The sequence below is a fragment of the Xenopus tropicalis genome, chromosome 2 (assembly GCF_000004195.4).
Source record: "Xenopus tropicalis strain Nigerian chromosome 2, UCB_Xtro_10.0, whole genome shotgun sequence".
Taxonomy (NCBI): Eukaryota; Metazoa; Chordata; class Amphibia; order Anura; family Pipidae; genus Xenopus; species Xenopus tropicalis.
In genome coordinates this window covers 177,237,103-177,257,142 of record NC_030678.2, presented here as the reverse complement: position 1 = coordinate 177,257,142, position 20,040 = coordinate 177,237,103, and the positions used below count along the sequence as shown (strand labels likewise).

The following is a 20,040-nucleotide window of genomic DNA, read 5'->3' as shown; positions in this document are numbered from 1 at the left end:
CCTATTTTTGCAGTAGAAGCCCCTGACTGGGGCATTTCAATGTTTATTTGTGGATATGGAGAAAGCAGCAAGTCGGTGGGTATTTATGGGAACCCAAAGCCAGTCTGTGCTCGTGTGGTTGGCAGAACGGGAACGGGTAATGTACTGTAAATAAAAGGGAAAGTACGTGCAGTGTAGATAAATCTGTGTTTTACGCACTCGCTGGGGGTGGAGAAAGTGGCACTTTAGAACCCACAGGAGAATCTGTGCATAGACTTTCTATGGTTCTGGACAGACACGGAATTGTGTTGCTGGTGTTTGTAGTGAGTGTTCCCATAGCCTGTGGCACTAACCTATATTTTATCTTAAATGGTTTACTTTCCCTTTAATTTAGCACATTTCTTTTGTTTTGCAATTTTAACTTTGTTATATGTTTCTTTGCTGATGGGTCTGGTCTCCAATTAGGTCTCCGTCGCAGTAGTTGGAACGTTTGCTGTACAAATGGGTCCCGTGATTATTTACTTTGGCCCATCTCCTGAAAAACTTGGGTCTCTCCTCTATACATGGTTCTCCAGTGCATGTTGGTCTTCTCTATTTGTGTTTTTTTTCTTCGGCCTCCTCTACACTTGGGTTTCCTCCATATATGTACTCACCTACATGTTGGTCTCCTCTGCATCTGATTGTTCACATTGCCTGGGTCTTCTCTATACTTGGGCCTTTTCTATTCTTGGGTCTCCTCTATGCCTAAGTCTTCCCTATACATGGTTTTCCTCTGAATGTTGGTCTCCTCTGCATCTAATTTTTCTTATTGCTTTGGTCTTCTCCATACTTGGGCCTTTTCTATTCTTGGGTCTCCTCTATGCCTACGTCTTCCCTACTCAAGGTTTTCCTCTGAATGTTGGTCTCCTCTGCATCTGATTGTTCTCATTGCCTGGGTCTTCTCTACACTTGAGCCTTTTCTATTCTTGGGTCTCTCTACCCCTGAGTCTTCCCTATACATGGTTTTTCTCTGAATGTTGGTCTCCTCTGCACCTGATTGTTCTCATTGCCTGGGTCTTCTCTATACTTGGGTCATTCTATTCTTGGGTCTCCTCTACCCCTGAGTCTTCCCTATACATGGTTTTTCTCTGAATGTTGGTCTCCTCTGCACCTGATTGTTCTCATTGCCTGGGTCTTCTCTATACTTGGGTCATTCTATTCTTGGGTCTCCTCTATGCCTACGTCTTCCCTACTCAAGGTTTTCCTCTGAATGTTGGTCTCCTCTGCATCTGATTGTTCTCATTGCCTGGGTCTTCTCTACACTTGAGCCTTTTCTATTCTTGGGTCTCTCTACCCCTGAGTCTTCCCTATACATGGTTTTTCTCTGAATGTTGGTCTCCTCTGCACCTGATTGTTCTCATTGCCTGGGTCTTCTCTATACTTGGGTCATTCTATTCTTGGGTCTCCTCTACCCCTGAGTCTTCCCTATACATGGTTTTTCTCTGAATGTTGGTCTCCTCTGCACCTGATTGTTCTCATTGCCTGGGTCTTCTCTATACTTGGGTCATTCTATTCTTGGGTCTCCTCTATGCCTACGTCTTCCCTACTCAAGGTTTTCCTCTGAATGTTGGTCTCCTCTGCATCTGATTGTTCTCATTGCCTGGGTCTTCTCTACACTTGAGCCTTTCCTATTCTTGGGTCTCTCTACACCTGAGTCTTCCTTATACATGGTTTTTCTCTGAATGTTGGTCTCCACTACATGTCATTTTTCTCTTTGCCTGGGTTTTCTTTGAGTATTTGCCTTCTCAGTCATGTACTTATTTCTGGGCTTGTTAACATTTTATAGGAGATGTTGTTTATGTTGATATTTTTCATGTATAAGAATACACCTTCCTTTCTTGAGTTGGCATCATTTCTTCTCTACGTTTTTTTTCCTAACAGTCCTACTGCCGAGCCTGAAGCAAAACCTACTGAAGAAATTCCAGACGGCTATCCTATTATTGCCCCTAAACCCTTTCCCAAAGTTCCTCCTAGAGAACCACCAAAACAGGTTGTACCCAGAGAGGTCCCACAACCACCAAGAGAGGTAATTACAGCACCCAGGGAGGTTATACCACCAACCATAGAGGTCAATGCACCGCCCATAGAGGTCACACCACCAGCCAGAGAGGTACCACCAAGGGATTACCCATCAGCACCCAGGGAGGTCATATTACCACCTAGAGAAGTTGTACTGCCAACCAGAGATGTTGAACTACCATCCAGAGATGTAATTACACCACCCAGAGAGGTCGTACCACCACCCAGAGAGGTTGTACCACCACCCAGAGAGGTTGTACCACCACCCAGAGAGGTTGTACCACCACCCAGAGAAGTCGTACCACCACCCAGAGAAGTTGTACCACCACCCAGAGAAGTTGTACCACCACCCAGAGAGGTTGTACCACCACCCAGAGAAGTCGTACCACCACCCAGAGAAGCCGTACCACTACCCAGAGAAGTCGTACCACTACCCAGAGAAGTCGTACCACTACCCAGAGAGGTCGTACCACTACCCAGAGAGGTCGTACCACCACCCAGAGAAGTCTTACCACCACCCAGAGAGGTCACCCCAGCACCAAGAGAGGTTTTACCACCACCCAGAGAGGTCACACCAGCACCAAGAGAGCTTTTACTACCACCAAGAGACTTTGTGCTACCACGAAGAGAGGTCACACCAGCACCTAGGCTACCACCTAGAGAGGGTAAGGCAATTGCCCCAGGGAGGTGTGGCAATAATAAAAATAGCTGGGGCTGTTAAACTCCCAGGTTGGGAGGTGAGCTCCTTGGGGGTGGAGCTTAATTCTACTATCTCTATACCCGCTTAATAATAAAATATATGTTATCTATAAGTTAACCCTCCCATTCGGCATCGGTATTACTGGTAAAGGAGACTCTGTACTTACTGTCATTGTGTCTTTTTCTTAGTGAAACCAGAACCCGCGGAGAGGGACTTGGGATTGCTGTATGAAATGACAGGGGAGGTGAGATTCTGCCCCAATCAGTTTCCCAGAGGGCAAGAGGGTGTGTATGAAGGGCAGTTACTGACCCATACCCTTCTGATGTCCCCTATGCAGATTGGTGGCGTTATCCTCACCGGGTTCCAGAGTTTCAAGTTCAGCAGTTTCGCGAGTGACGATGAGCAGATCGACGACGCGTTGGACTACGAGGATGTCCCTTCCATGTAAGAATCGTTTGGTATCCCGTGTGCAAACACATACGTGTGGTCCTTTCCACTGCATTGTGTGTATAATGGATGTGGTGTAATCATCGTTTCCTTCTCTGGTATTATAATTGTTATGCCCATTATTAATGATAATGAGTGAAAAACAGGTTTATTGTAAGCTGCCATCATGGTGTTCTGGTCCCACCCACTGTTTGAGTCACAGACTCCCTGCTATTCCCCTTGTAAACTGCCATAATGACATTCTAGCACTGACATAATGACATTCTAGCCCCACCCACTGTTAGAGTCACAGACTCCCTGGCCCATCAGAGTATTCTAGTCCCACCCACTGTTTGAGTCACAGACTCCCTGGCCTTCCCCATGTAAAGTTCCATGAGTGTTCTAGTCCCACCCACTGTTTGAGTCACAGACTCCCTGGCCTTCCCCATGTAAAGTGCCATCAGAGTATTCTAGCCCCACCCACTGTTTGAGTCACAGACTCCCTGCTATTCCCCTTGTAAACTGCCATAATGACATTCTAGCACTGACATAATGACATTCTAGCCCCACCCACTGTTAGAGTCACAGACTCTCTGGCCTTCCCCATGTAAAGTTCCATCAGAGTATTCTAGCCCCACCCACTGTTAGAGTCACAGACTCCCTGGCCTTCCCCATGTAAAGTGCCATCAGAGTGTTCTAGCCCCACCCACTGTTAGAGTCACAGACTCCCTGGCCTTCCCCATGTAAAGTGCCATCAGAGTGTTCTAGTCCCACCCACTGTTAGAGTCACAGACTCCCTGGCCTTCCCCATGTAAAGTTCCATCAGAGTATTCTAGCCCCACCCACTGTTAGAGTCACAGACTCCCTGGCCTTCCCCATGTAAAGTTCCATCAGAGTATTCTAGTCCCACCCACTGTTTGAGTCACAGGCTCCCTGCTTTTCCCCTGTAAACTGCCATCAGAGTGTACTGGTCCCACCCATTCCTAATAATGCTAGATCACGGGGGGGGGGGGTAAAGGCAGGGATGGCCCCCCCTAAAAAATAAAAGTGTGATTTGCAGGTCTTGAAAGGGGTTGGGCTTGTTGGGATTGGGTGGATTTTGTGAGGATGGGGGGGTTTTGCCTTAATGGGGTGTGCCCTGGAAATAAGGGGTGTGGTTTGTGTGTTTTTTTTGTTTCATTGGGGCCCCATACTACTTGTTGATGGGCCCTCTGCCCAGGTGATCATTGGGTTAATAACTGGGACCCCAAGGGGGAAAGGGACCTACTGACTTAGTAGTATGGGGCCCCGTGATCCCTGATAGGCAATATATAAATGATAGTTATTGTGGCCCTGCACGTGAATTCCCAGGGGCCCGGCCGGACTGGGTCGGATGGAGAAGGGGAAGCTGCTAATTGTGATGATGTGGGAACAGGAACCTGATTGGCTTTTGTGCTTATTCAGATTCTTCTATTTATATCCTGAGTCAGAAGCTTTATCCGCAGACTGGGGGCCAATGGGGAAATGAGGCACAAACGCACCAACGTGGGCCCAGATCTAAAGGGGAAATAGACTTATATATATATATATATATCCTTCATGGGTTCAGGTTACTCAGTTGTTACTGGGCTACAAATCCCACAATAATGTAACATATAATGAAGCTTGGGGCATGCTGGGAGCTGTAGTCCAGCAACATCAGGGCTGTATTCTTAAAGCAATATTGCCCAATAAAACTTTCCCCCAAATCCCCACAGCCAGCGACTGCTTTAACATGCGAAACTGAGTAACGTTGGGTTGAGCCGCGCTGTGCCGCAGGGTTTATATCCCCTTTAAAGATCCCCCAGGATCATCTTCACCCTAAGATCCAGAAGAGGGCGCTATTCTGCTGCTATAGGTCAACTTTACAAACAGAGACACTTCTCACTGTAATAGACTCTGCGGGGAGGGGGCTCAATGGAGGGCAGTGGAGGGGGGCTTTTGTCCTAGGAGGGGGGTTAGTTCTCCTTTAACCTTTCAGCAATGTGAGCATTACTCCACTAGGGGGCAGTGTGTAAAAAAAAGAAGCAGAAATGAGAGAAATGGGGTGAAAATGAGTGAATGTCCCTGTCGACAGACAGATGGGGGGGGGGATTGGGGTGTCCAGGGCCCACTGGGGCTGCCAGCTCTAGGGCCCTCCCCACAATCTAATGTGTATGAAGGTGCTGGGAGTTTCAGTCCAACAAAGAATAACATTATACTTTATACAACCCATTTTTCCCCTGGATAATACCCCCTTTTCCACCCTAAAACTGACCCCCATGAGGAGTATTTGCCCCCATAGGGAGAAGCTGCTCAGCCTGGGGGGTTGTGCCCTCCAAGCACATAATTGGAGCTGCTCACCTTTGGCCCCTGGTAGTTTCTAGGGACCGAGGGGAAAGATCAGGACCTTTTTCCTTTCTCTGGAGTCAGAGCTCATTTGGGAATTGGAGACTTTATCCCGATCCCTCAGGGAATTCCTGGTGAGGAGCAGGCGGTGTATCTGGGGGTCGTTATTCCTTCCTATGTGAGTTCAGCCAAGGGAATCCCACTGCCCAATACAGGGACCCACCCACCAATGGGGAATAGGTAAGGATCCAGCCTGCACCTTATAATGATTTATATTTAATATCCCGTGGGCCGGTGGGTTGTATTCCTAAGGCTGTAGATACAGACAGAACCTTGGATCCATGCCATTGGCCCTTTCGTTATGTAGTTTTTGGGCATAGTTGCCCTTTAATGTGTGACAGTCCAGGCAGTCTGGCGCTTTAGACTGTATCAGTAATTCCCTTGGCACCGGTTTGGGGTGTCCATGTTGCTTTTTGCTCAGTCTTGTCCGGTACCTTTATCATTCCCTATAGGACAGGGGCCATGGGGTGGGGTGGGGTGGGAAGGGGTTTTCTGTTTTTGGGGGACACACCTCCCAGACTAGTGCTGGACCAATAACTGGGGCTGCTTGACAGGGAGGGTCCTGGTAGCCAAGTGGGACCCCATGATCTCTGATTGGTGCTCGGTGCAGGGGGGCGCTATAAGGTCTCCCCTTGTCTGTAGGTCGAAGGGGGGGGGACCTGACACAGAGATGGCGGAACTTGCTGTTCCCTCATCATTAAGATTCCAAAATTCCAGCTTTGCTGCTTTAATGTACTCCCTGCCCTCAGGGTGCCGGGTTCCCTCCAGTCAGTCCATGCCCTGGGGGCACATTCAGGGAACCAGTCTCCTACTGAGGGGGAGACATTTCCTTTACTATAATAAGCATCTGAGTCTGTAGGGAAAACACGCAATACCCTTGTACTGTTACCCTATGGCAGCTCCCACCCTGTAATTTGAACATATGGCCCCTGTGCCCCATTGCAGGGCTGGGGTGCTGGTGTTTTAACCACTTCTTGGTGCCAAGGGAGACCCCCATTGGTGCCCTGCCACCTATTCAGTTGTATGGGAAAACCTATGTGCAGACCCTGCTGGGGTAGGTGGCAAAAGCCCAAGAATAATTGCCCCCTTTATGTTCATTTGCCTCTTGGACTGACATCTCCCCCAGGAAACCCAGCAAGGTCTCTTTGTCATTTCCCCCTACGGAGTCCCGGAGGGGACAGACCTCCTGAGATTTCAGCCTTTACTGCTACAGGGGGTAATTTAGAACAACAGCCGCTGTTTGGGGGGTTGGTTTTCCTGGGAAAGAGGCAATTAAACCATAAAGGGGGCAGTTATACTTGAGCACTGCCCCCTATCCCAGAACAGAGGGGGTTTCCCATAGAACTAAATGGGAAGTGGGGACAGGACACCAAGGTTTTGCCCAACGTTGGTCGCCCCCATTCTGTGCTGTGCGGCCAGGGCAGGGCTTTATGTCATTTATAGTGAATTACGGGATGAAATTCAGTTTTTTGTACTTATTTACCTGCGCTGCCTGCAGTGGGTGCTCAGTCACTGGGTGCCCCTCGGGGGCAGTCTCACAGGAGGTCTCAGAAAGCCCCGGGGTGCAGGTTTGGCTCTCCGGACACTTACGGGGGGCTGCAGGGCAAGTTAAGACCCCTTGCCTCCATACAATACGTACCCCCCCAAGACCCCTGGCCTCCGTACAGTAGGTACCCCCCCAAGACCCCTGGCCTCCGTACAGTAGGTACCCCCCCAAGACCCCTGGCCTCCGTACAGTAGGTACCCCCCCAAGACCCCTGGCCTCCATAGAGTAGGTACCCCCCCAAGACCCCTGGCCTCCGTACAGTAGGTACCCCCCCAAGACCCCTGGCCTCCGTACAGTAGGTACCCCCCCAAGACCCCTGGTCTCAGTACAGTAGGTACCCCCCCAAGACCCCTGGCCTCCGTACAGTAGGTACCCCCCAAGACCCCTGGCCTCCGTACGGTAGGTACCCCCCCAAGACCCCCGGCCTCCGTACAGTAGGTACCCCCCCAAGACCCCTGGTCTCTGTACAGTAGGTACCCCCCCAAGACCCCCGGCCTCTGTACGGTAGTTATCCCCCCAAGACCCCCGGCCTCCGTGCGGTAGGTACCCCCCCAAGACCCCTGGTCTCCGTACGGTAGGTACCCCCCCAAGACCCCCGGCCTCCGTACGGTAGGTACCCCCCAAGACCCCTGGTCTCCGTACGGTAGGTACCCCCCCAAGACCCCTGGTCTCCATACAGTAGGTACCCCCCCAAGACCCCTGGTCTCCGTACAGTAGGTACCCCCCAAGACCCCCGGCCTCCGTACAGTAGGTACCCCCCCAAGACCCCCGGCCTCCGTAAGGTAGGTACCCCCCCAAGACCCCCGGCCTCCGTACAGTAGGTACCCCCCCAAGACCCCTGGTCTCCATACAGTAGGTACCCCCCAAGACCCCCGGCCTCCGTACAGTAGGTACCCCCCCAAGACCCCTGGTCTCCATACAGTAGGTACCCCCCAAGACCCCCGGCCTCCGTACAGTAGGTACCCCCCCAAGACCCCCGGCCTCCGTAAGGTAGGTACCCCCCCAAGACCCCCGGCCTCCGTAAGGTAGGTACCCCCCAAGACCCCCGGCCTCCGTACAGTAGGTACCCCCCCAAGACCCCCGGCCTCCGTACAGTAGGTACCCCCCCATTCTGGCAGTTCAGAAAGCAGGGAATTCCTGGGCTAAAGAGGAACAAGGAAATAGATATTTAGGGAAGACATCTGCCAGGTATTTCTCACTTAGTTGTGAGTTCTGTTCATGTCAAGCTGCTGTCGGACTACATGTCCCAGCATTCCCCAGAAACCCAGGGCTGCCATTGGCTACAGGGAGGTGTCACTCAATGTCAGCAAGATGTAGCTCCTCCTTTCGGAAGGTTTGTAATATTTGGGTCGGACTAATATTCAGCCGGAATTTCCTGATAAACAACCTGAAAAGAATCTATATACACGGTATGTATGTACGTTTAACCCTTCCCTGCTCGCCAACTCTCATCCCTTGGGCAGGCGGTTCCCTCTTGCTAATGATGAAGAATCTATGTGCTTGGCAGGGAAAGGGTTAACGTTGACTTCCCCTTTAATGTTGGAGCTGGTCAGAACCCATGTGACTCCCATGTGATCAGATCATTACAAATGTTATGGCCCAGGGGGACTGATCAGGTTTAGAGCCTAAAGGGATCCTTTTGTACCTGATCACAATGTGTTATTCACTGTCTGGGAAGGGATTCCTTTACTCTTCTGCCAAAAACTCTCCTGATAATCAGGGGGCTGTTCCTGCTGAATTGTGCTTAGTACAGGGGAATCCCTATGTGCCATAGTTTTATGGTATCTCTCTGTACAGGCTATGAGCAAACTTAGGGGGCTGTTCCTGCTGAATTGTGCTTAGTACAGGGGAATCCCTATGTGCCATAGTTTTATGGTATCTCTCTGTACAGGCTATGGGCAAACTTAGGGGGCTGTTCCTGCTGAATTGTGCTTAGTACAGGGGAATCCCTATGTGCCATAGTTTTATGGTATCTCTCTGTACAGGCTATGAGCAAACTGAGATAGTGTCAGACTTTGTATTTGGCTTTTACAAGCAGTAAGTTGCAGGAAGTTCCCACAGACACAGGGGGGCGCTAATTCTACCCAAGAGATTGAACCTTTGTTTTGTTTTATTGGCCCAGAGTCCCCTGTGTTTCGTTAAGCTTCAGTGGCCACATTTGCAGGCCCCAAAGGGTTAATGCTGTCGGTGCCTGCGAGTAACTGGCCGGACAGGTTTGGGGTGGGTAAGTCGCTGCGCAGGAAGTGAGAGGCACCGGGGACTATTTTGGGCAGTGAGAGAATCTCTGGGAGAGGCGCCATATGGATCAGGTGTTGGTAAGGAGGGCGATGTGGGGGTGCTGGTTTGGGGGTGTGTGCCCATAGCGGGGGGACTAGAGGGGCTGGTTGATCCCGTAACTATAGGAACTGGAGCAGTCACTGAGGGAAGGGGTTTGTTTATCTGTTTATCTGGCACTTGGGTACAAGAGCTTCCTCAGTGTTTCCCAAAGGCCATCAGGGGATGCTGGGAACTGTAGTTCAACAATTTCTGTACGTGGGGCATTGTGCATGAAATTAGGTGCAGAATTAGGCCCAGCCGGGTCCTTGTCTCCCAACTACCCACAAGTCTTATCATGGCCCCTTAATCCCACCCTCTTGCCCTCCTCTGGGCCCCCTAGTATGTGCCCTCCTCTGGGCCCCCTAGTATGTGCCCTCCTCTGGGCCCCCCAGTATGTGCCCTCCTCTGGGCCCCCCAGTATGTGCCCTCCTCTGGGCCACCCAGTATGTGCCCTCCTCTGGGCCCCCCAGTATGTGCCCTCCTCTGGGCCCCCCAGTATGTGCCCTCCTCTGGGCCCCCCAGTATGTGCCCTCCTCTGGGCCCCCCAGTATGTGCCCTCCTCTGGGCCCCCCAGTATGTGCCCTCCTCTGGGCCCCCCAGTATGTGCCCTCCTCTGGGCCACCCAGTATGTGCCCTCCTCTGTGCCCCCCAGTATGCGCCCTCCTCTGGGCCCCCCAGTATGTGCCCTCCTCTGTGCCCCCCAGTATGCGCCCTCCTCTGTGCCCCCCAGTATGCGCCCTCCTCTGGGCCCCCCAGTATGTGCCCTCCTCTGGGCCCCCCAGTATGTGCCCTCCTCTGGGCCCCCCAGTATGTGCCCTCCTCTGGGCCCCCCAGTATGTGCCCTCCTCTGGGCCCCCCAGTATGTGCCCTCCTCTGGGCCCCCCAGTATGGCGCCCTCCTCTGGGCCCCCCAGTATGTGCCCTCCTCTCAGGCATTGTGTGTGCCCCCCAGTATGTGCCCTCCTCTGGGCCCCCCAGTATGTGCCCTCCTCTGGGCCCCCCAGTATGTGCCCTCCTCTCAGGCATTGTGTGTGCCCCCCAGTATGTGCCCCCCCAGTATGTGCCCCAAGAATGTGCCCCCCAGTATGTGCCCTCCTCTGGGCCCCCCAGTATGTGCCCCCAAGAATGTGCCCCCCAGTATGTGCCCCAAGAATGTGCCCCCCCAGTATGTGCCCCCCAGTATGTGCATGTCCCAATGGTCCTGTCTTACCTTTTAGTAACTTATAGAATTACCTCTTCTTTGCAGCTTTTCCATTGGTCTTCATTATTTATTTGTTATGGTTTTTTAATTATTTGCCTTCTTCTTCCGACTCTTTGCAGTATTTAAATGGGGGTCACTGACCCCGGCAGCCAAACCCTATTGCTCTGTGAGGCTCCAGTTTTATTGTTGTTGTTGTTTTTTTGCATCTAATCTTTCTGTTCGGGTCTTCTATTGTAGATTGTAAGCTCTTTTGGGCAGGGCTCCCTTCCTCTCCTGTATCGGTTACTGATTGCTGTATATGTTACTCCTTGTAGAGTGTAAGCTCTTTTGGGCAGGGCTCCCTTCCCCTCCTGTATCGGTTACTGATTGCTGTATATGTTACTCCTTGTAGAGTGTAAGCTCTTTTGGGCAGGGCTCCCTTCCCCTCCTGTATCGGTTACTGATTGCTGTATATGTTACTCCTTGTAGAGTGTAAGCTCTTTTGGGCAGGGCTCCCTTCCCCTCCTGTATCGGTTACTGATTGCTGTATATGTTACTCCTTGTAGAGTGTAAGCTCTTTTGGGCAGGGCTCCCTTCCCCTCCTGTATCGGTTACTGATTGCTGTATATGTTACTCCTTGTAGAGTGTAAGCTCTTTTGGGCAGGGCTCCCTTCCCCTCCTGTATCGGTTACTGATTGCTTTATATGTTACTCCCTGTAGAGTGTAAGCTCTTTTGGGCAGGGCTCCCTTCCCCTCCTGTATCGGTTACTGATTGCTTTATATGTTACTCCTTGTAGAGTGTAAGCTCTTTGGGGCAGGGCTCCCTTCCCCTCCTGTATCGGTTACTGATTGCTTTATATGTTACTCCTTGTAGAGTGTAAGCTCTTTGGGGCAGGGTTCCCTTCCCCTCCTGTATCAGTTACTGATTGCTTTATATGTTACTCCTTGTAGAGTGTAAGCTCTTTTGGGCAGGGCTCCCTTCCCCTCCTGTATCGGTTACTGATTGCTTTATATGTTACTCCTTGTAGAGTGTAAGCTCTTTTGGGCAGGGCTCCCTTCCCCTCCTGTATCGGTTACTGATTGCTGTATATGTTACTCCTTGTAGAGTGTAAGCTCTTTTGGGCAGGGCTCCCTTCCCCTCCTGTATCGGTTACTGATTGCTGTATATGTTACTCCTTGTAGAGTGTAAGCTCTTTTGGGCAGGGCTCCCTTCCCCTCCTGTATCGGTTACTGATTGCTGTATATGTTACTCCTTGTAGAGTGTAAGCTCTTTTGGGCAGGGCTCCCTTCCCCCCCTGTATCGGTTACTGATTGCTGTATATGTTACTCTGTATGCCCAATGTATGTAACCCACTTATTGTACAGCGCTGCGGGATATGTTGGCGCTTTATAAATAAATGTTAATAATAATAATAATTCTGGCTTTCTTTCAAACCACTGCCTGGTTGCTAGGTTTAATTGGATCCTAGCAACCAAATAGCTGTTGAAATTCCAAACCAGAGAGCTGCTGAACAAAAAGCTAAATAATTACAAAACCACAAATAACACAAAATAAAGACCAATTGCAAGATGTCTCAGAATAGCACTCTCTGCTTCATACTAACAGTTAATTTAAAGGCAAACAACCCCTTTGAGTCATAGCGTCTGCACCCCTGCAACTGGCACCTCATTCCTTATAATCCTTGTATGAGAGAGTGATACTGTGTATGGGTGTATGGGTGGCAGTCACTGTGTGTGGGGCTCTAGGTTTGAATTCTAGACTTGCTCTATAACCGATGTTCTGTCTCTTTACTTTCCCTTTAATTCAGTATTCGGAGCGACAGTGACCTCAGCGCCTGCCAGTCCAGCAGTTCCCTCTCCTCCGGGGTCTCCAGCACCCACAGCGGCAGCATGGAGGATACCGACTCCACTCAGCAATCTGTGCTCATCAAAACTGGGTGGCTGGACAAGAACCCTCCCCAAGGGTAAGTGCAAGAGTGAGAACCCCTCAGTGACTGCTAATATCCTTATCATTTACAGTAGGGGGTACATTATCCCTTATAATACATGAGTGATACTCAGAGTTCCCTGTATAACTCAGCCTGCAGCCTTGTGCCTTTATATGGGGGGCACAGAACCCCTCAGTGACTGCTAATATCCTTATCATTTACAGTAGGGGGTACATTATCCCTTATAATACATGAGTGATACCCAGAGTTCCCTGTATAACTCAGCCTGCAGCCTTGTGCCTTTATATGGGGGGGACAGAACCCCTCAGTGACTGCTAATATCCTTATCATTTACAGTAGGGGGTACATTATCCCTTATAATACATGAGTGATACCCAGAGTTCCCTGTATAACTCAGCCTGCAGCCTTGTGCCTTTATATGGGGGGCACAGAACCCCTCAGTGACTGCTAATATCCTTATCATTTACAGTAGGGGGTACATTATCCCTTATAATACATGAGTGATACTCAGAGTTCCCTGTATAACTCAGCCTGCAGCCTTGTGCCTTTATATGGGGGGCACAGAACCCCTCAGTGACTGCTAATATCCTTATCATTTACAGTAGGGGGTACATTATCCCTTATAATACATGAGTGATACTCAGAGTTCCCTGTATAACTCAGCCTGCAGCCTTGTGCCTTTATATGGGGGGCACAGAACCCCTCAGTGACTGCTAATATCCTTATCATTTACAGTAGGGGGTACATTATCCCTTATAATACATACAGCTCACTGGGCTGCACCTCCCTTTCCCATTTGGTTTGTATTTGAGATTATTCACCCCCCCTGGGACCCCACACTGCTCCCCACCCCACAGTCCGGCCGCTGATCGTGAGAAGAAACAGATTCATTTCAGTTTTCTGGAAATCCCATTATCACCGGCAGCGTCCAAAAACCACATTTCTTGTAACTGTGGGTTCATTTTTCTATTTTTTCTCAGACAATTTCCAAGTTTAGTTCTGTTTTATTTGCAACCCAAAGGCAAATTAATTGTGCGGCCCTAATGCAGCTATAGGGGGAGTAGGACCTGGGGTTGCAGGGGGGCCCCAAGGCAGTTGCCCCCATTATAATTGGCAGAATGAGCTCATGTGCCTCCTTGCATTGTTGGGAGTAGGCGGGTGTGAGAGTTGTAGTTTCACAACAGCAGAGATTTAAGGGGTGACTGGGTGTTCTGGGGTTCTCCCTGGGTAGAGAAGCAGCAGTTGCTAAAGTAAGTAAAGTAGGATTAGTAGGAGCCATTGTGCCCTCAGACAGGATATTAAAGGGGATACAAACCCTGCTGCCCAGCGCGGCTCAACCCAACGTTACTCAGTTGTTACTGGGCTACAAATCCCACAATAATGTAACATATTGATGTTTTTTGGCAGCTTCTATAGCAAAACTAGGGGGCGCAGTGGGGCAGCATCATGGCTGGGTTTATATCCCCTTTACCCAGCGCCTCTATTTATTGGCAACATTACAGTTTTAGGGTCTCTGATAGAGTTCTGGATCAGTACATGGTGCCATTAATGTTCCTGGTTGGGTTGGAAGGGGGAGTTTCTTTCCTCTCCTGGCTCAGATCCCGGCTCTGCAGCTGCTCCGCTCCCCCCAGGATCCACTGGGAGGTTTATAGAGAGTGCGATACCGGCTGAGCCAATGCTTAGGATTCACTGTAACCGGCTCTGAATGTCCCAATGGTCAGTGCTGAGTCTTCATCCGGCACCGGCACCGGCACCATGCCAGCCAGTGTCTTTATGGGCAACAAATGGCACAATGGAAATATTGAGGTACAGTTTTATAGCAGACGCCCTACTGTATCTGCACATTCAGGCTTGTACATACAGTGTGGGGGCTGCCATACATCTTGCCATGAATATGGGTAACGTGGGTATCACTCAGGTTTTGCCAAGTGATTTATATCCGGCTACTTTTATGCAATAAAATAGAATAGAAGTGAATAAAGCAGCAGGTGCAGATAGTAGATTACCCATGGGCCGGGGCGGTGTGGCCCCTCGTGGGGCGTAATATTATACAATTGGGCCCACTTTCTGGTGATATCATTACTCCAACCCTTCCAACGGGGTTGGATTCAGGCCATGAAAATGCCCCAGGGCTCCAAGCCAAACGGGGTGCTAATGGGGTTGGCACATTTGGGGCTTTAGTGCTTTAGTGCTACAGGGCCCCCCCTGTTTTGGCATGAAGGAAAAATAATTGGATCAAGTTACTGATCACTGACTCAGACAAGTGGAATTTATTTCATATATTGGTTTCAGCTGTTATATCTATTGGCAATAGTAACTATTACTATATATTCTGTAACAGTGATAGTAGGGGGTCTACATCCGACATATAGGTACTGACCCAAAGGAGATAAGAAGGTTCTGCTCATGTGTGGGGTTTGGGCACAAAGACAAAGTGGGAGATATGGCACTGAGCTTGTACAGGTATGGGATCCCTTATCCGGAAACCCGTTGTCCAGAAAGCTCAGAATTACGGAAAGCCCGTCTCCCATAGACTCCAGTTTTAAAATTCTGAATTATTTGATTAAAATGATTTCCCTTTTCTCTGTAATAATAAAACAGTACCTGTACTTGATCCCAACTAAGATATAATTACCCCTTATTGGGGCAGAACAGCCCTATTGGGTTTATTTCATGGTTAAATGATTCCCTTTTCTCTGTAATAATAAAACAGTACCTGTACTTGATCCCAACTAAGATATAATTACCCCTTATTGGGGCAGAACAGCCCTATTGGGTTTATTTAATGGTTAAATGATTCCCTTTTCTCTGTAATAATAAAACAGTACCTGTACTTGATCCCAACTAAGATATAATTACCCCTTATTGGGGCAGAACAGCCCCATTGGGTTTATTTCATGGTTAAATGATTCCCTTTTCTCTGTAATAATAAAACAGTACCTGTACTTGATCCCAACTAAGATATAATTACCCCTTATTGGGGCAGAACAGCCCTATTGGGTTTAATTAATGGTTAAATGATTCCCTTTTCTCTGTAATAATAAAACAGTACCTGTACTTGATCCCAACTAAGATATAATTACCCCTTATTGGGGCAGAACAGCCCTATTGGGTTTATTTAATGGTTAAATGATTCCCTTTTCTCTGTAATAATAAAACAGTACCTGTACTTGATCCCAACTAAGATATAATTACCCCTTATTGGGGCAGAACAGCCCTATTGGGGGCATTACCATAGAGGGGGTATTGGGAAGCCCAGTTTATTTTCCTTTGTTAGTAAAAGTTAAAGATGACAGAACCAAACCAGTTCTTAGGGGGAGGGATTGGACCCGGTTCTGATGTTCCTATTGGAAATTCTCCCCGCGCATGGGTCACTTTGGCGCTGGTTGGGAGTCAATATTTGTTCATTAATGTCGTTTTGTTTTCCCCTGAAGGTCGTACATTTTCCAGAAGCGATGGGTGAAGTTGGATCTGGACTATCTGCGCTACTATGAGAGCGACAAGGTGGGCCCCCCCCCCAATACATGGCCCCTCCCAGCTCGCTTTATTGCCCCGTCTGGGGCTTTTGCTTATCTCTTACAGAAAGTCTGAGTATGAAAAGGAAACAATTTCCTTGTTTATAGAGTTTATACTGTCACCGAACGAGTAAATCTGGTCTCGTAAATACTGAGCGCGAGTAAATATTGATTTAATGGCGGTTTCCTACAGCTTACAGTGTGCGCTGATTGGCTGTGAGTGGCCCATATCAGCACTGGGGCCAGCAGTGGGCGCTGTTTCATTAGAGTGCCTTGCAACAAAGCTGCCATGTTTATCCCAGGTCTGCTGAGGTTTCTAAATATTCCTGCCGAGTAACCAATATGGCAGCTCCTTCTCCCATTAATCAATGCTCTGGGCAGAACCTGTGCTATTAGTGTATATATATATATATATAGGGGAGATTTGTTTAAACAGGGGGCTTGTGGTTTCTCTTGCAGGACATGTACTCTAATGGCTTCATCAAAACCAATTTCATAGCGGAAGTTGCTCCCTGTGGGGATCAGAAATTTGAAGTCAGGACCTCCAACCGCGACTTTGTCTTCCGGGCTGAGAGTGATGGTAAGAAAAGGAATCAGATGGGTCCCATAAAACTTTTCACCCATGTCCTACTTACAGATGGAGGAGCAGAGAGTCTGTGACCCAAGCAGTGGGTGGGACTAGTATGCTCTAATGGCAGCTTACAGGGGGAGGAGTAGGGAGTCTGTGACTCAAGCAGTGGGTGGGACTAGTATGCTCTAATGGCAGCTTACAGAGGGAGGAGTAGGGAGTCTGTGACTCAAGCAGTAGGTGGGACTAGTATGCTGTAATGGCAGCTTACAGGGGGAGGGGCAGGGAGTCTGTAGCCCAAGCAGTGGGTGGGATTAGTATGCTCTAATGGCAGCTTACAGGGGGAGGAGTAGGGAGTCTGTGGCCCAAGCAGTGGGTGGGACTAGTATGCTCTAATGGAAGCTTACAGGGGGAGGAGTAGGGAGTCTGTAGCCCAAGCAGTGGGTGGGATTAGTATGCTCTAATGGCAGCTTACAGGGGGAGGAGTAGGGAGTCTGTGGCCCAAGCAGTGGGTGGGACTAGTATGCTCTAATGGAAGCTTACAGGGGGAGGAGTAGGGAGTCTGTGGCCCAAGCAGTGGGTGGGACTAGTATGCTCTAATGGAAGCTTACAGAGGGAGGAGCAGAGAGTCTGTGGCCCAAGCAGTGGGTGGGACTAGTATGCTCTAATGGCAGCTTACAGAGGGAGGAGTAGGGAGTCTGTGACTCAAGCAGTGGGTGGGACTAGTATGCTCTAATGGCAGCTTACAGGGGGAGGAGTAGGGAGTCTGTGACTCAAGCAGTGGGTGGGACTAGTATGCTCTAATGGCAGCTTACAGGGGGAGGAGTAGGGAGTCTGTGACTCAAGCAGTGGGTGGGACTAGTATGCTCTAATGGCAGCTTACAGAGGGAGGAGTTAGGGAGTTCTGTGACTCAAGCAGTGGGTGGGACTAGTATGCTCTAATGGCAGCTTACAGGGGGAGGAGTAGGGAGTCTGTGACCCAAGCAGTGGGTGGGACTAGTATGCTCTAATGGCAGCTTACAGGGGGAGGAGTAGGGAGTCTGTGACTCAAGCAGTGGGTGGGACTAGTATGCTCTAATGGCAGCTTACAGGGGGAGGAGTAGGGAGTCTGTGACTCAAGCAGTGGGTGGGACTAGTATGCTCTAATGGCAGCTTACAGAGGGAGGAGTAGGGAGTCTGTGACCCAAGCAGTGGGTGGGACTAGTATGCTCTAATGGCAGCTTACAGGGGGAGGAGTAGGGAGTCTGTGACCCAAGCAGTGGGTGGGACTAGTATGCTCTAATGGCAGCTTACAGGGGGAGGAGTAGGGAGTCTGTGACCCAAGCAGTGGGTGGGATTAGTATGCTCTAATGGCAGCTTACAGGGGGAGGAGTAGGGAGTCTGTGACCCAAGCAGTGGGTGGGACTAGTATGCTGTAATGGCAGCTTACAGGGGGCAGGGCAGGGAGTCTGTGGCCCAAGCAGTGGGTGGGACTAGTATGCTCTAATGGCAGCTTACAGGGGGAGGAGTAGGGAGTCTGTGGCCCAAGCAGTGGGAGGGACTAGTATGCTCTAATGGCAGCTTACATAGGAGGAGTAGGGAGTCTGTGACCCAAGCAGTGGGTGGGACTAGTATGCTCTAATGGCAGCTTACAGAGGGAGGAGCAGAGAGTCTCTGACTCAAGCAGTGGGTGGGACTAGGCCACTCTGATGGCAGCTTACAGTGGAGTCTGCAACTTAAAGCACCTGTTTGCACTGCACAACTATAACATTATATCATTGTCTCTCTGGTGCCAGAGGTTCGTAATGAATGGGTAAAAGCCTTCAAGCAGGTGGTAGATGAGAAGCGGAACCGATTATCTACTTACCATCCAGTGCCCATCAACTCCATGGGGGCGGACAAGAGCGGCTTCCTGGAACTGAGGGGCTTCAGGAACAAGGTGTACGTGGAGGTGGTGATGGACAAGGTGTTCCTGTACAAGAGCGCCGAGGTTGGTGGCAATCGGCCAATCAGATGTAGCTTCCTATATGTGCCTGTCGGGTGTTATTGTCAAGGTTGTCTCCACCATTTTGTCCTCAGATTATGCCACTGACTTTCAAATACAGGTATAGGACCCATTATCCAGAATGCTTGGGAACAAGGGTATTCTGGATAAGGGGTCTTTCCATAATTTGGATCTCCATACCTTAAGTCTACTAAGAAATCAATAAAACATTAATTAAACCCAATAGGACTGTTCTGCCCCCAATAAGGGGTAATTATATCTTAGTTGGGATCAAGTACAGGTACTGTTTTATTATTACAGAGAAAAGGGAATCATTTAACCATTAAATAAACCCAATAGGGCTGTTCTGCCCCCAATAAGGGGTAATTATATCTTAGTTGGGATCAAGTACAGGTACTGTTTTATTATTACAGAGAAAAGGGAATCATTTAACCATTAAATAAACCCAATAGGGCTGTTCTGCCCCAATAAGGGGTAATTATACTCTTAGTTGGGATCAAGTACAGGTACTGTTTTATTATTACAGAGAAAAGGGAATCATTTAAACCATTAAATAAACCCAATAGGGCTGTTCTGCCCCAATAAGGGGTAATTATATCTTAGTTGGGATCAAGTACAGGTACTGTTTTATTATTACAGAGAAAAGGGAATCATTTAACCATTAAATAAACCCAATAGGGCTGTTCTGCCCCAATAAGGGGTAATTATATCTAGTTGGGATCAAGTACAGGTACTGTTTTATATTACAGAGAAAAGGGAATCATTTAACCATTAAATAAACCCAATAGGGCTGTTCTGCCCCCAATAAGGGGTAATTATATCTTAGTTGGGATCAAGTACAGGTACTGTTTTATTATTACAGAGAAAAAGGAAATCAGTTTTAAAATTCTGAATTATTTGATTAAAATGGAGTCTATGGGAGACAGGCTTTCCGTAATTCGGAGCTTTCTGGATAATGGGTTTCCGGATAAGGGATCCCATAGCTGTATTAAACAAACCCCCTAGCCCCCCGGCATATATTTTTATATTATGAATAAAAATCAGGAATGATTAAGGAATGGGGGTGACTTCCATCGGGGGAATGGGAAAATACGAGTTCAGTCGCTCCCACTCTTCCGTAGCCAATGGCATTCCGGGGATTTAATGTAGTGTTTGATACCCCTTTCCCTTCCCAGGATCACGCGTCCGGAGTCGGATTAAAGTTTATTGATATGAATCTCGGCAGCGTGAAGGATTCCGACAGGAGAAGCTTCGACCTGACAACTCCTTACAAGACCTTCAGGTGAGTGTGAGCAGCAGAACCGATCCTGCAAGTCTGACATAGTTGTATGGGTCAGGGTCAGACTGGGCCGGTGGGCCCAGATGTTTAAGGGGATATAAACCCAGCCATGATGCTGCCCCACGGCGCCCCCTA

At 49.2% G+C, this 20,040-nt stretch overlaps 1 protein-coding gene across 4 annotated transcripts in view; it reads left to right on the top strand.

The window, feature by feature from the left end:
• The first annotated feature begins 1,792 nt into the window (after window positions 1–1,792).
• Window positions 1,793–20,040, top strand: part of arap1 (ArfGAP with RhoGAP domain, ankyrin repeat and PH domain 1) — a 73,480-nt gene continuing 55,232 nt past the window's right edge. For 2 of the 4 annotated variants that reach the window (XM_031897396.1, XM_031897395.1), the window contains exons 1-8: window positions 1,793–2,702; window positions 2,926–2,981; window positions 3,075–3,181; window positions 12,419–12,574; window positions 15,994–16,063; window positions 16,534–16,654; window positions 18,418–18,611; window positions 19,802–19,908. In XM_031897396.1, the coding sequence (XP_031753256.1) occupies window positions 1,808–2,702; window positions 2,926–2,981; window positions 3,075–3,181; window positions 12,419–12,574; window positions 15,994–16,063; window positions 16,534–16,654; window positions 18,418–18,611; window positions 19,802–19,908 (1,706 nt within the window). In that variant the 5' untranslated portion in view covers window positions 1,793–1,807. Of the gene's footprint in view, window positions 2,703–2,925; window positions 2,982–3,074; window positions 3,182–5,547; window positions 5,750–9,324; window positions 9,431–12,418; window positions 12,575–15,993; window positions 16,064–16,533; window positions 16,655–18,417; window positions 18,612–19,801; window positions 19,909–20,040 lie in introns of those variants that run through there. The other 2 variants (XM_031897398.1, XM_031897397.1) reach the window with 2 other exon arrangements.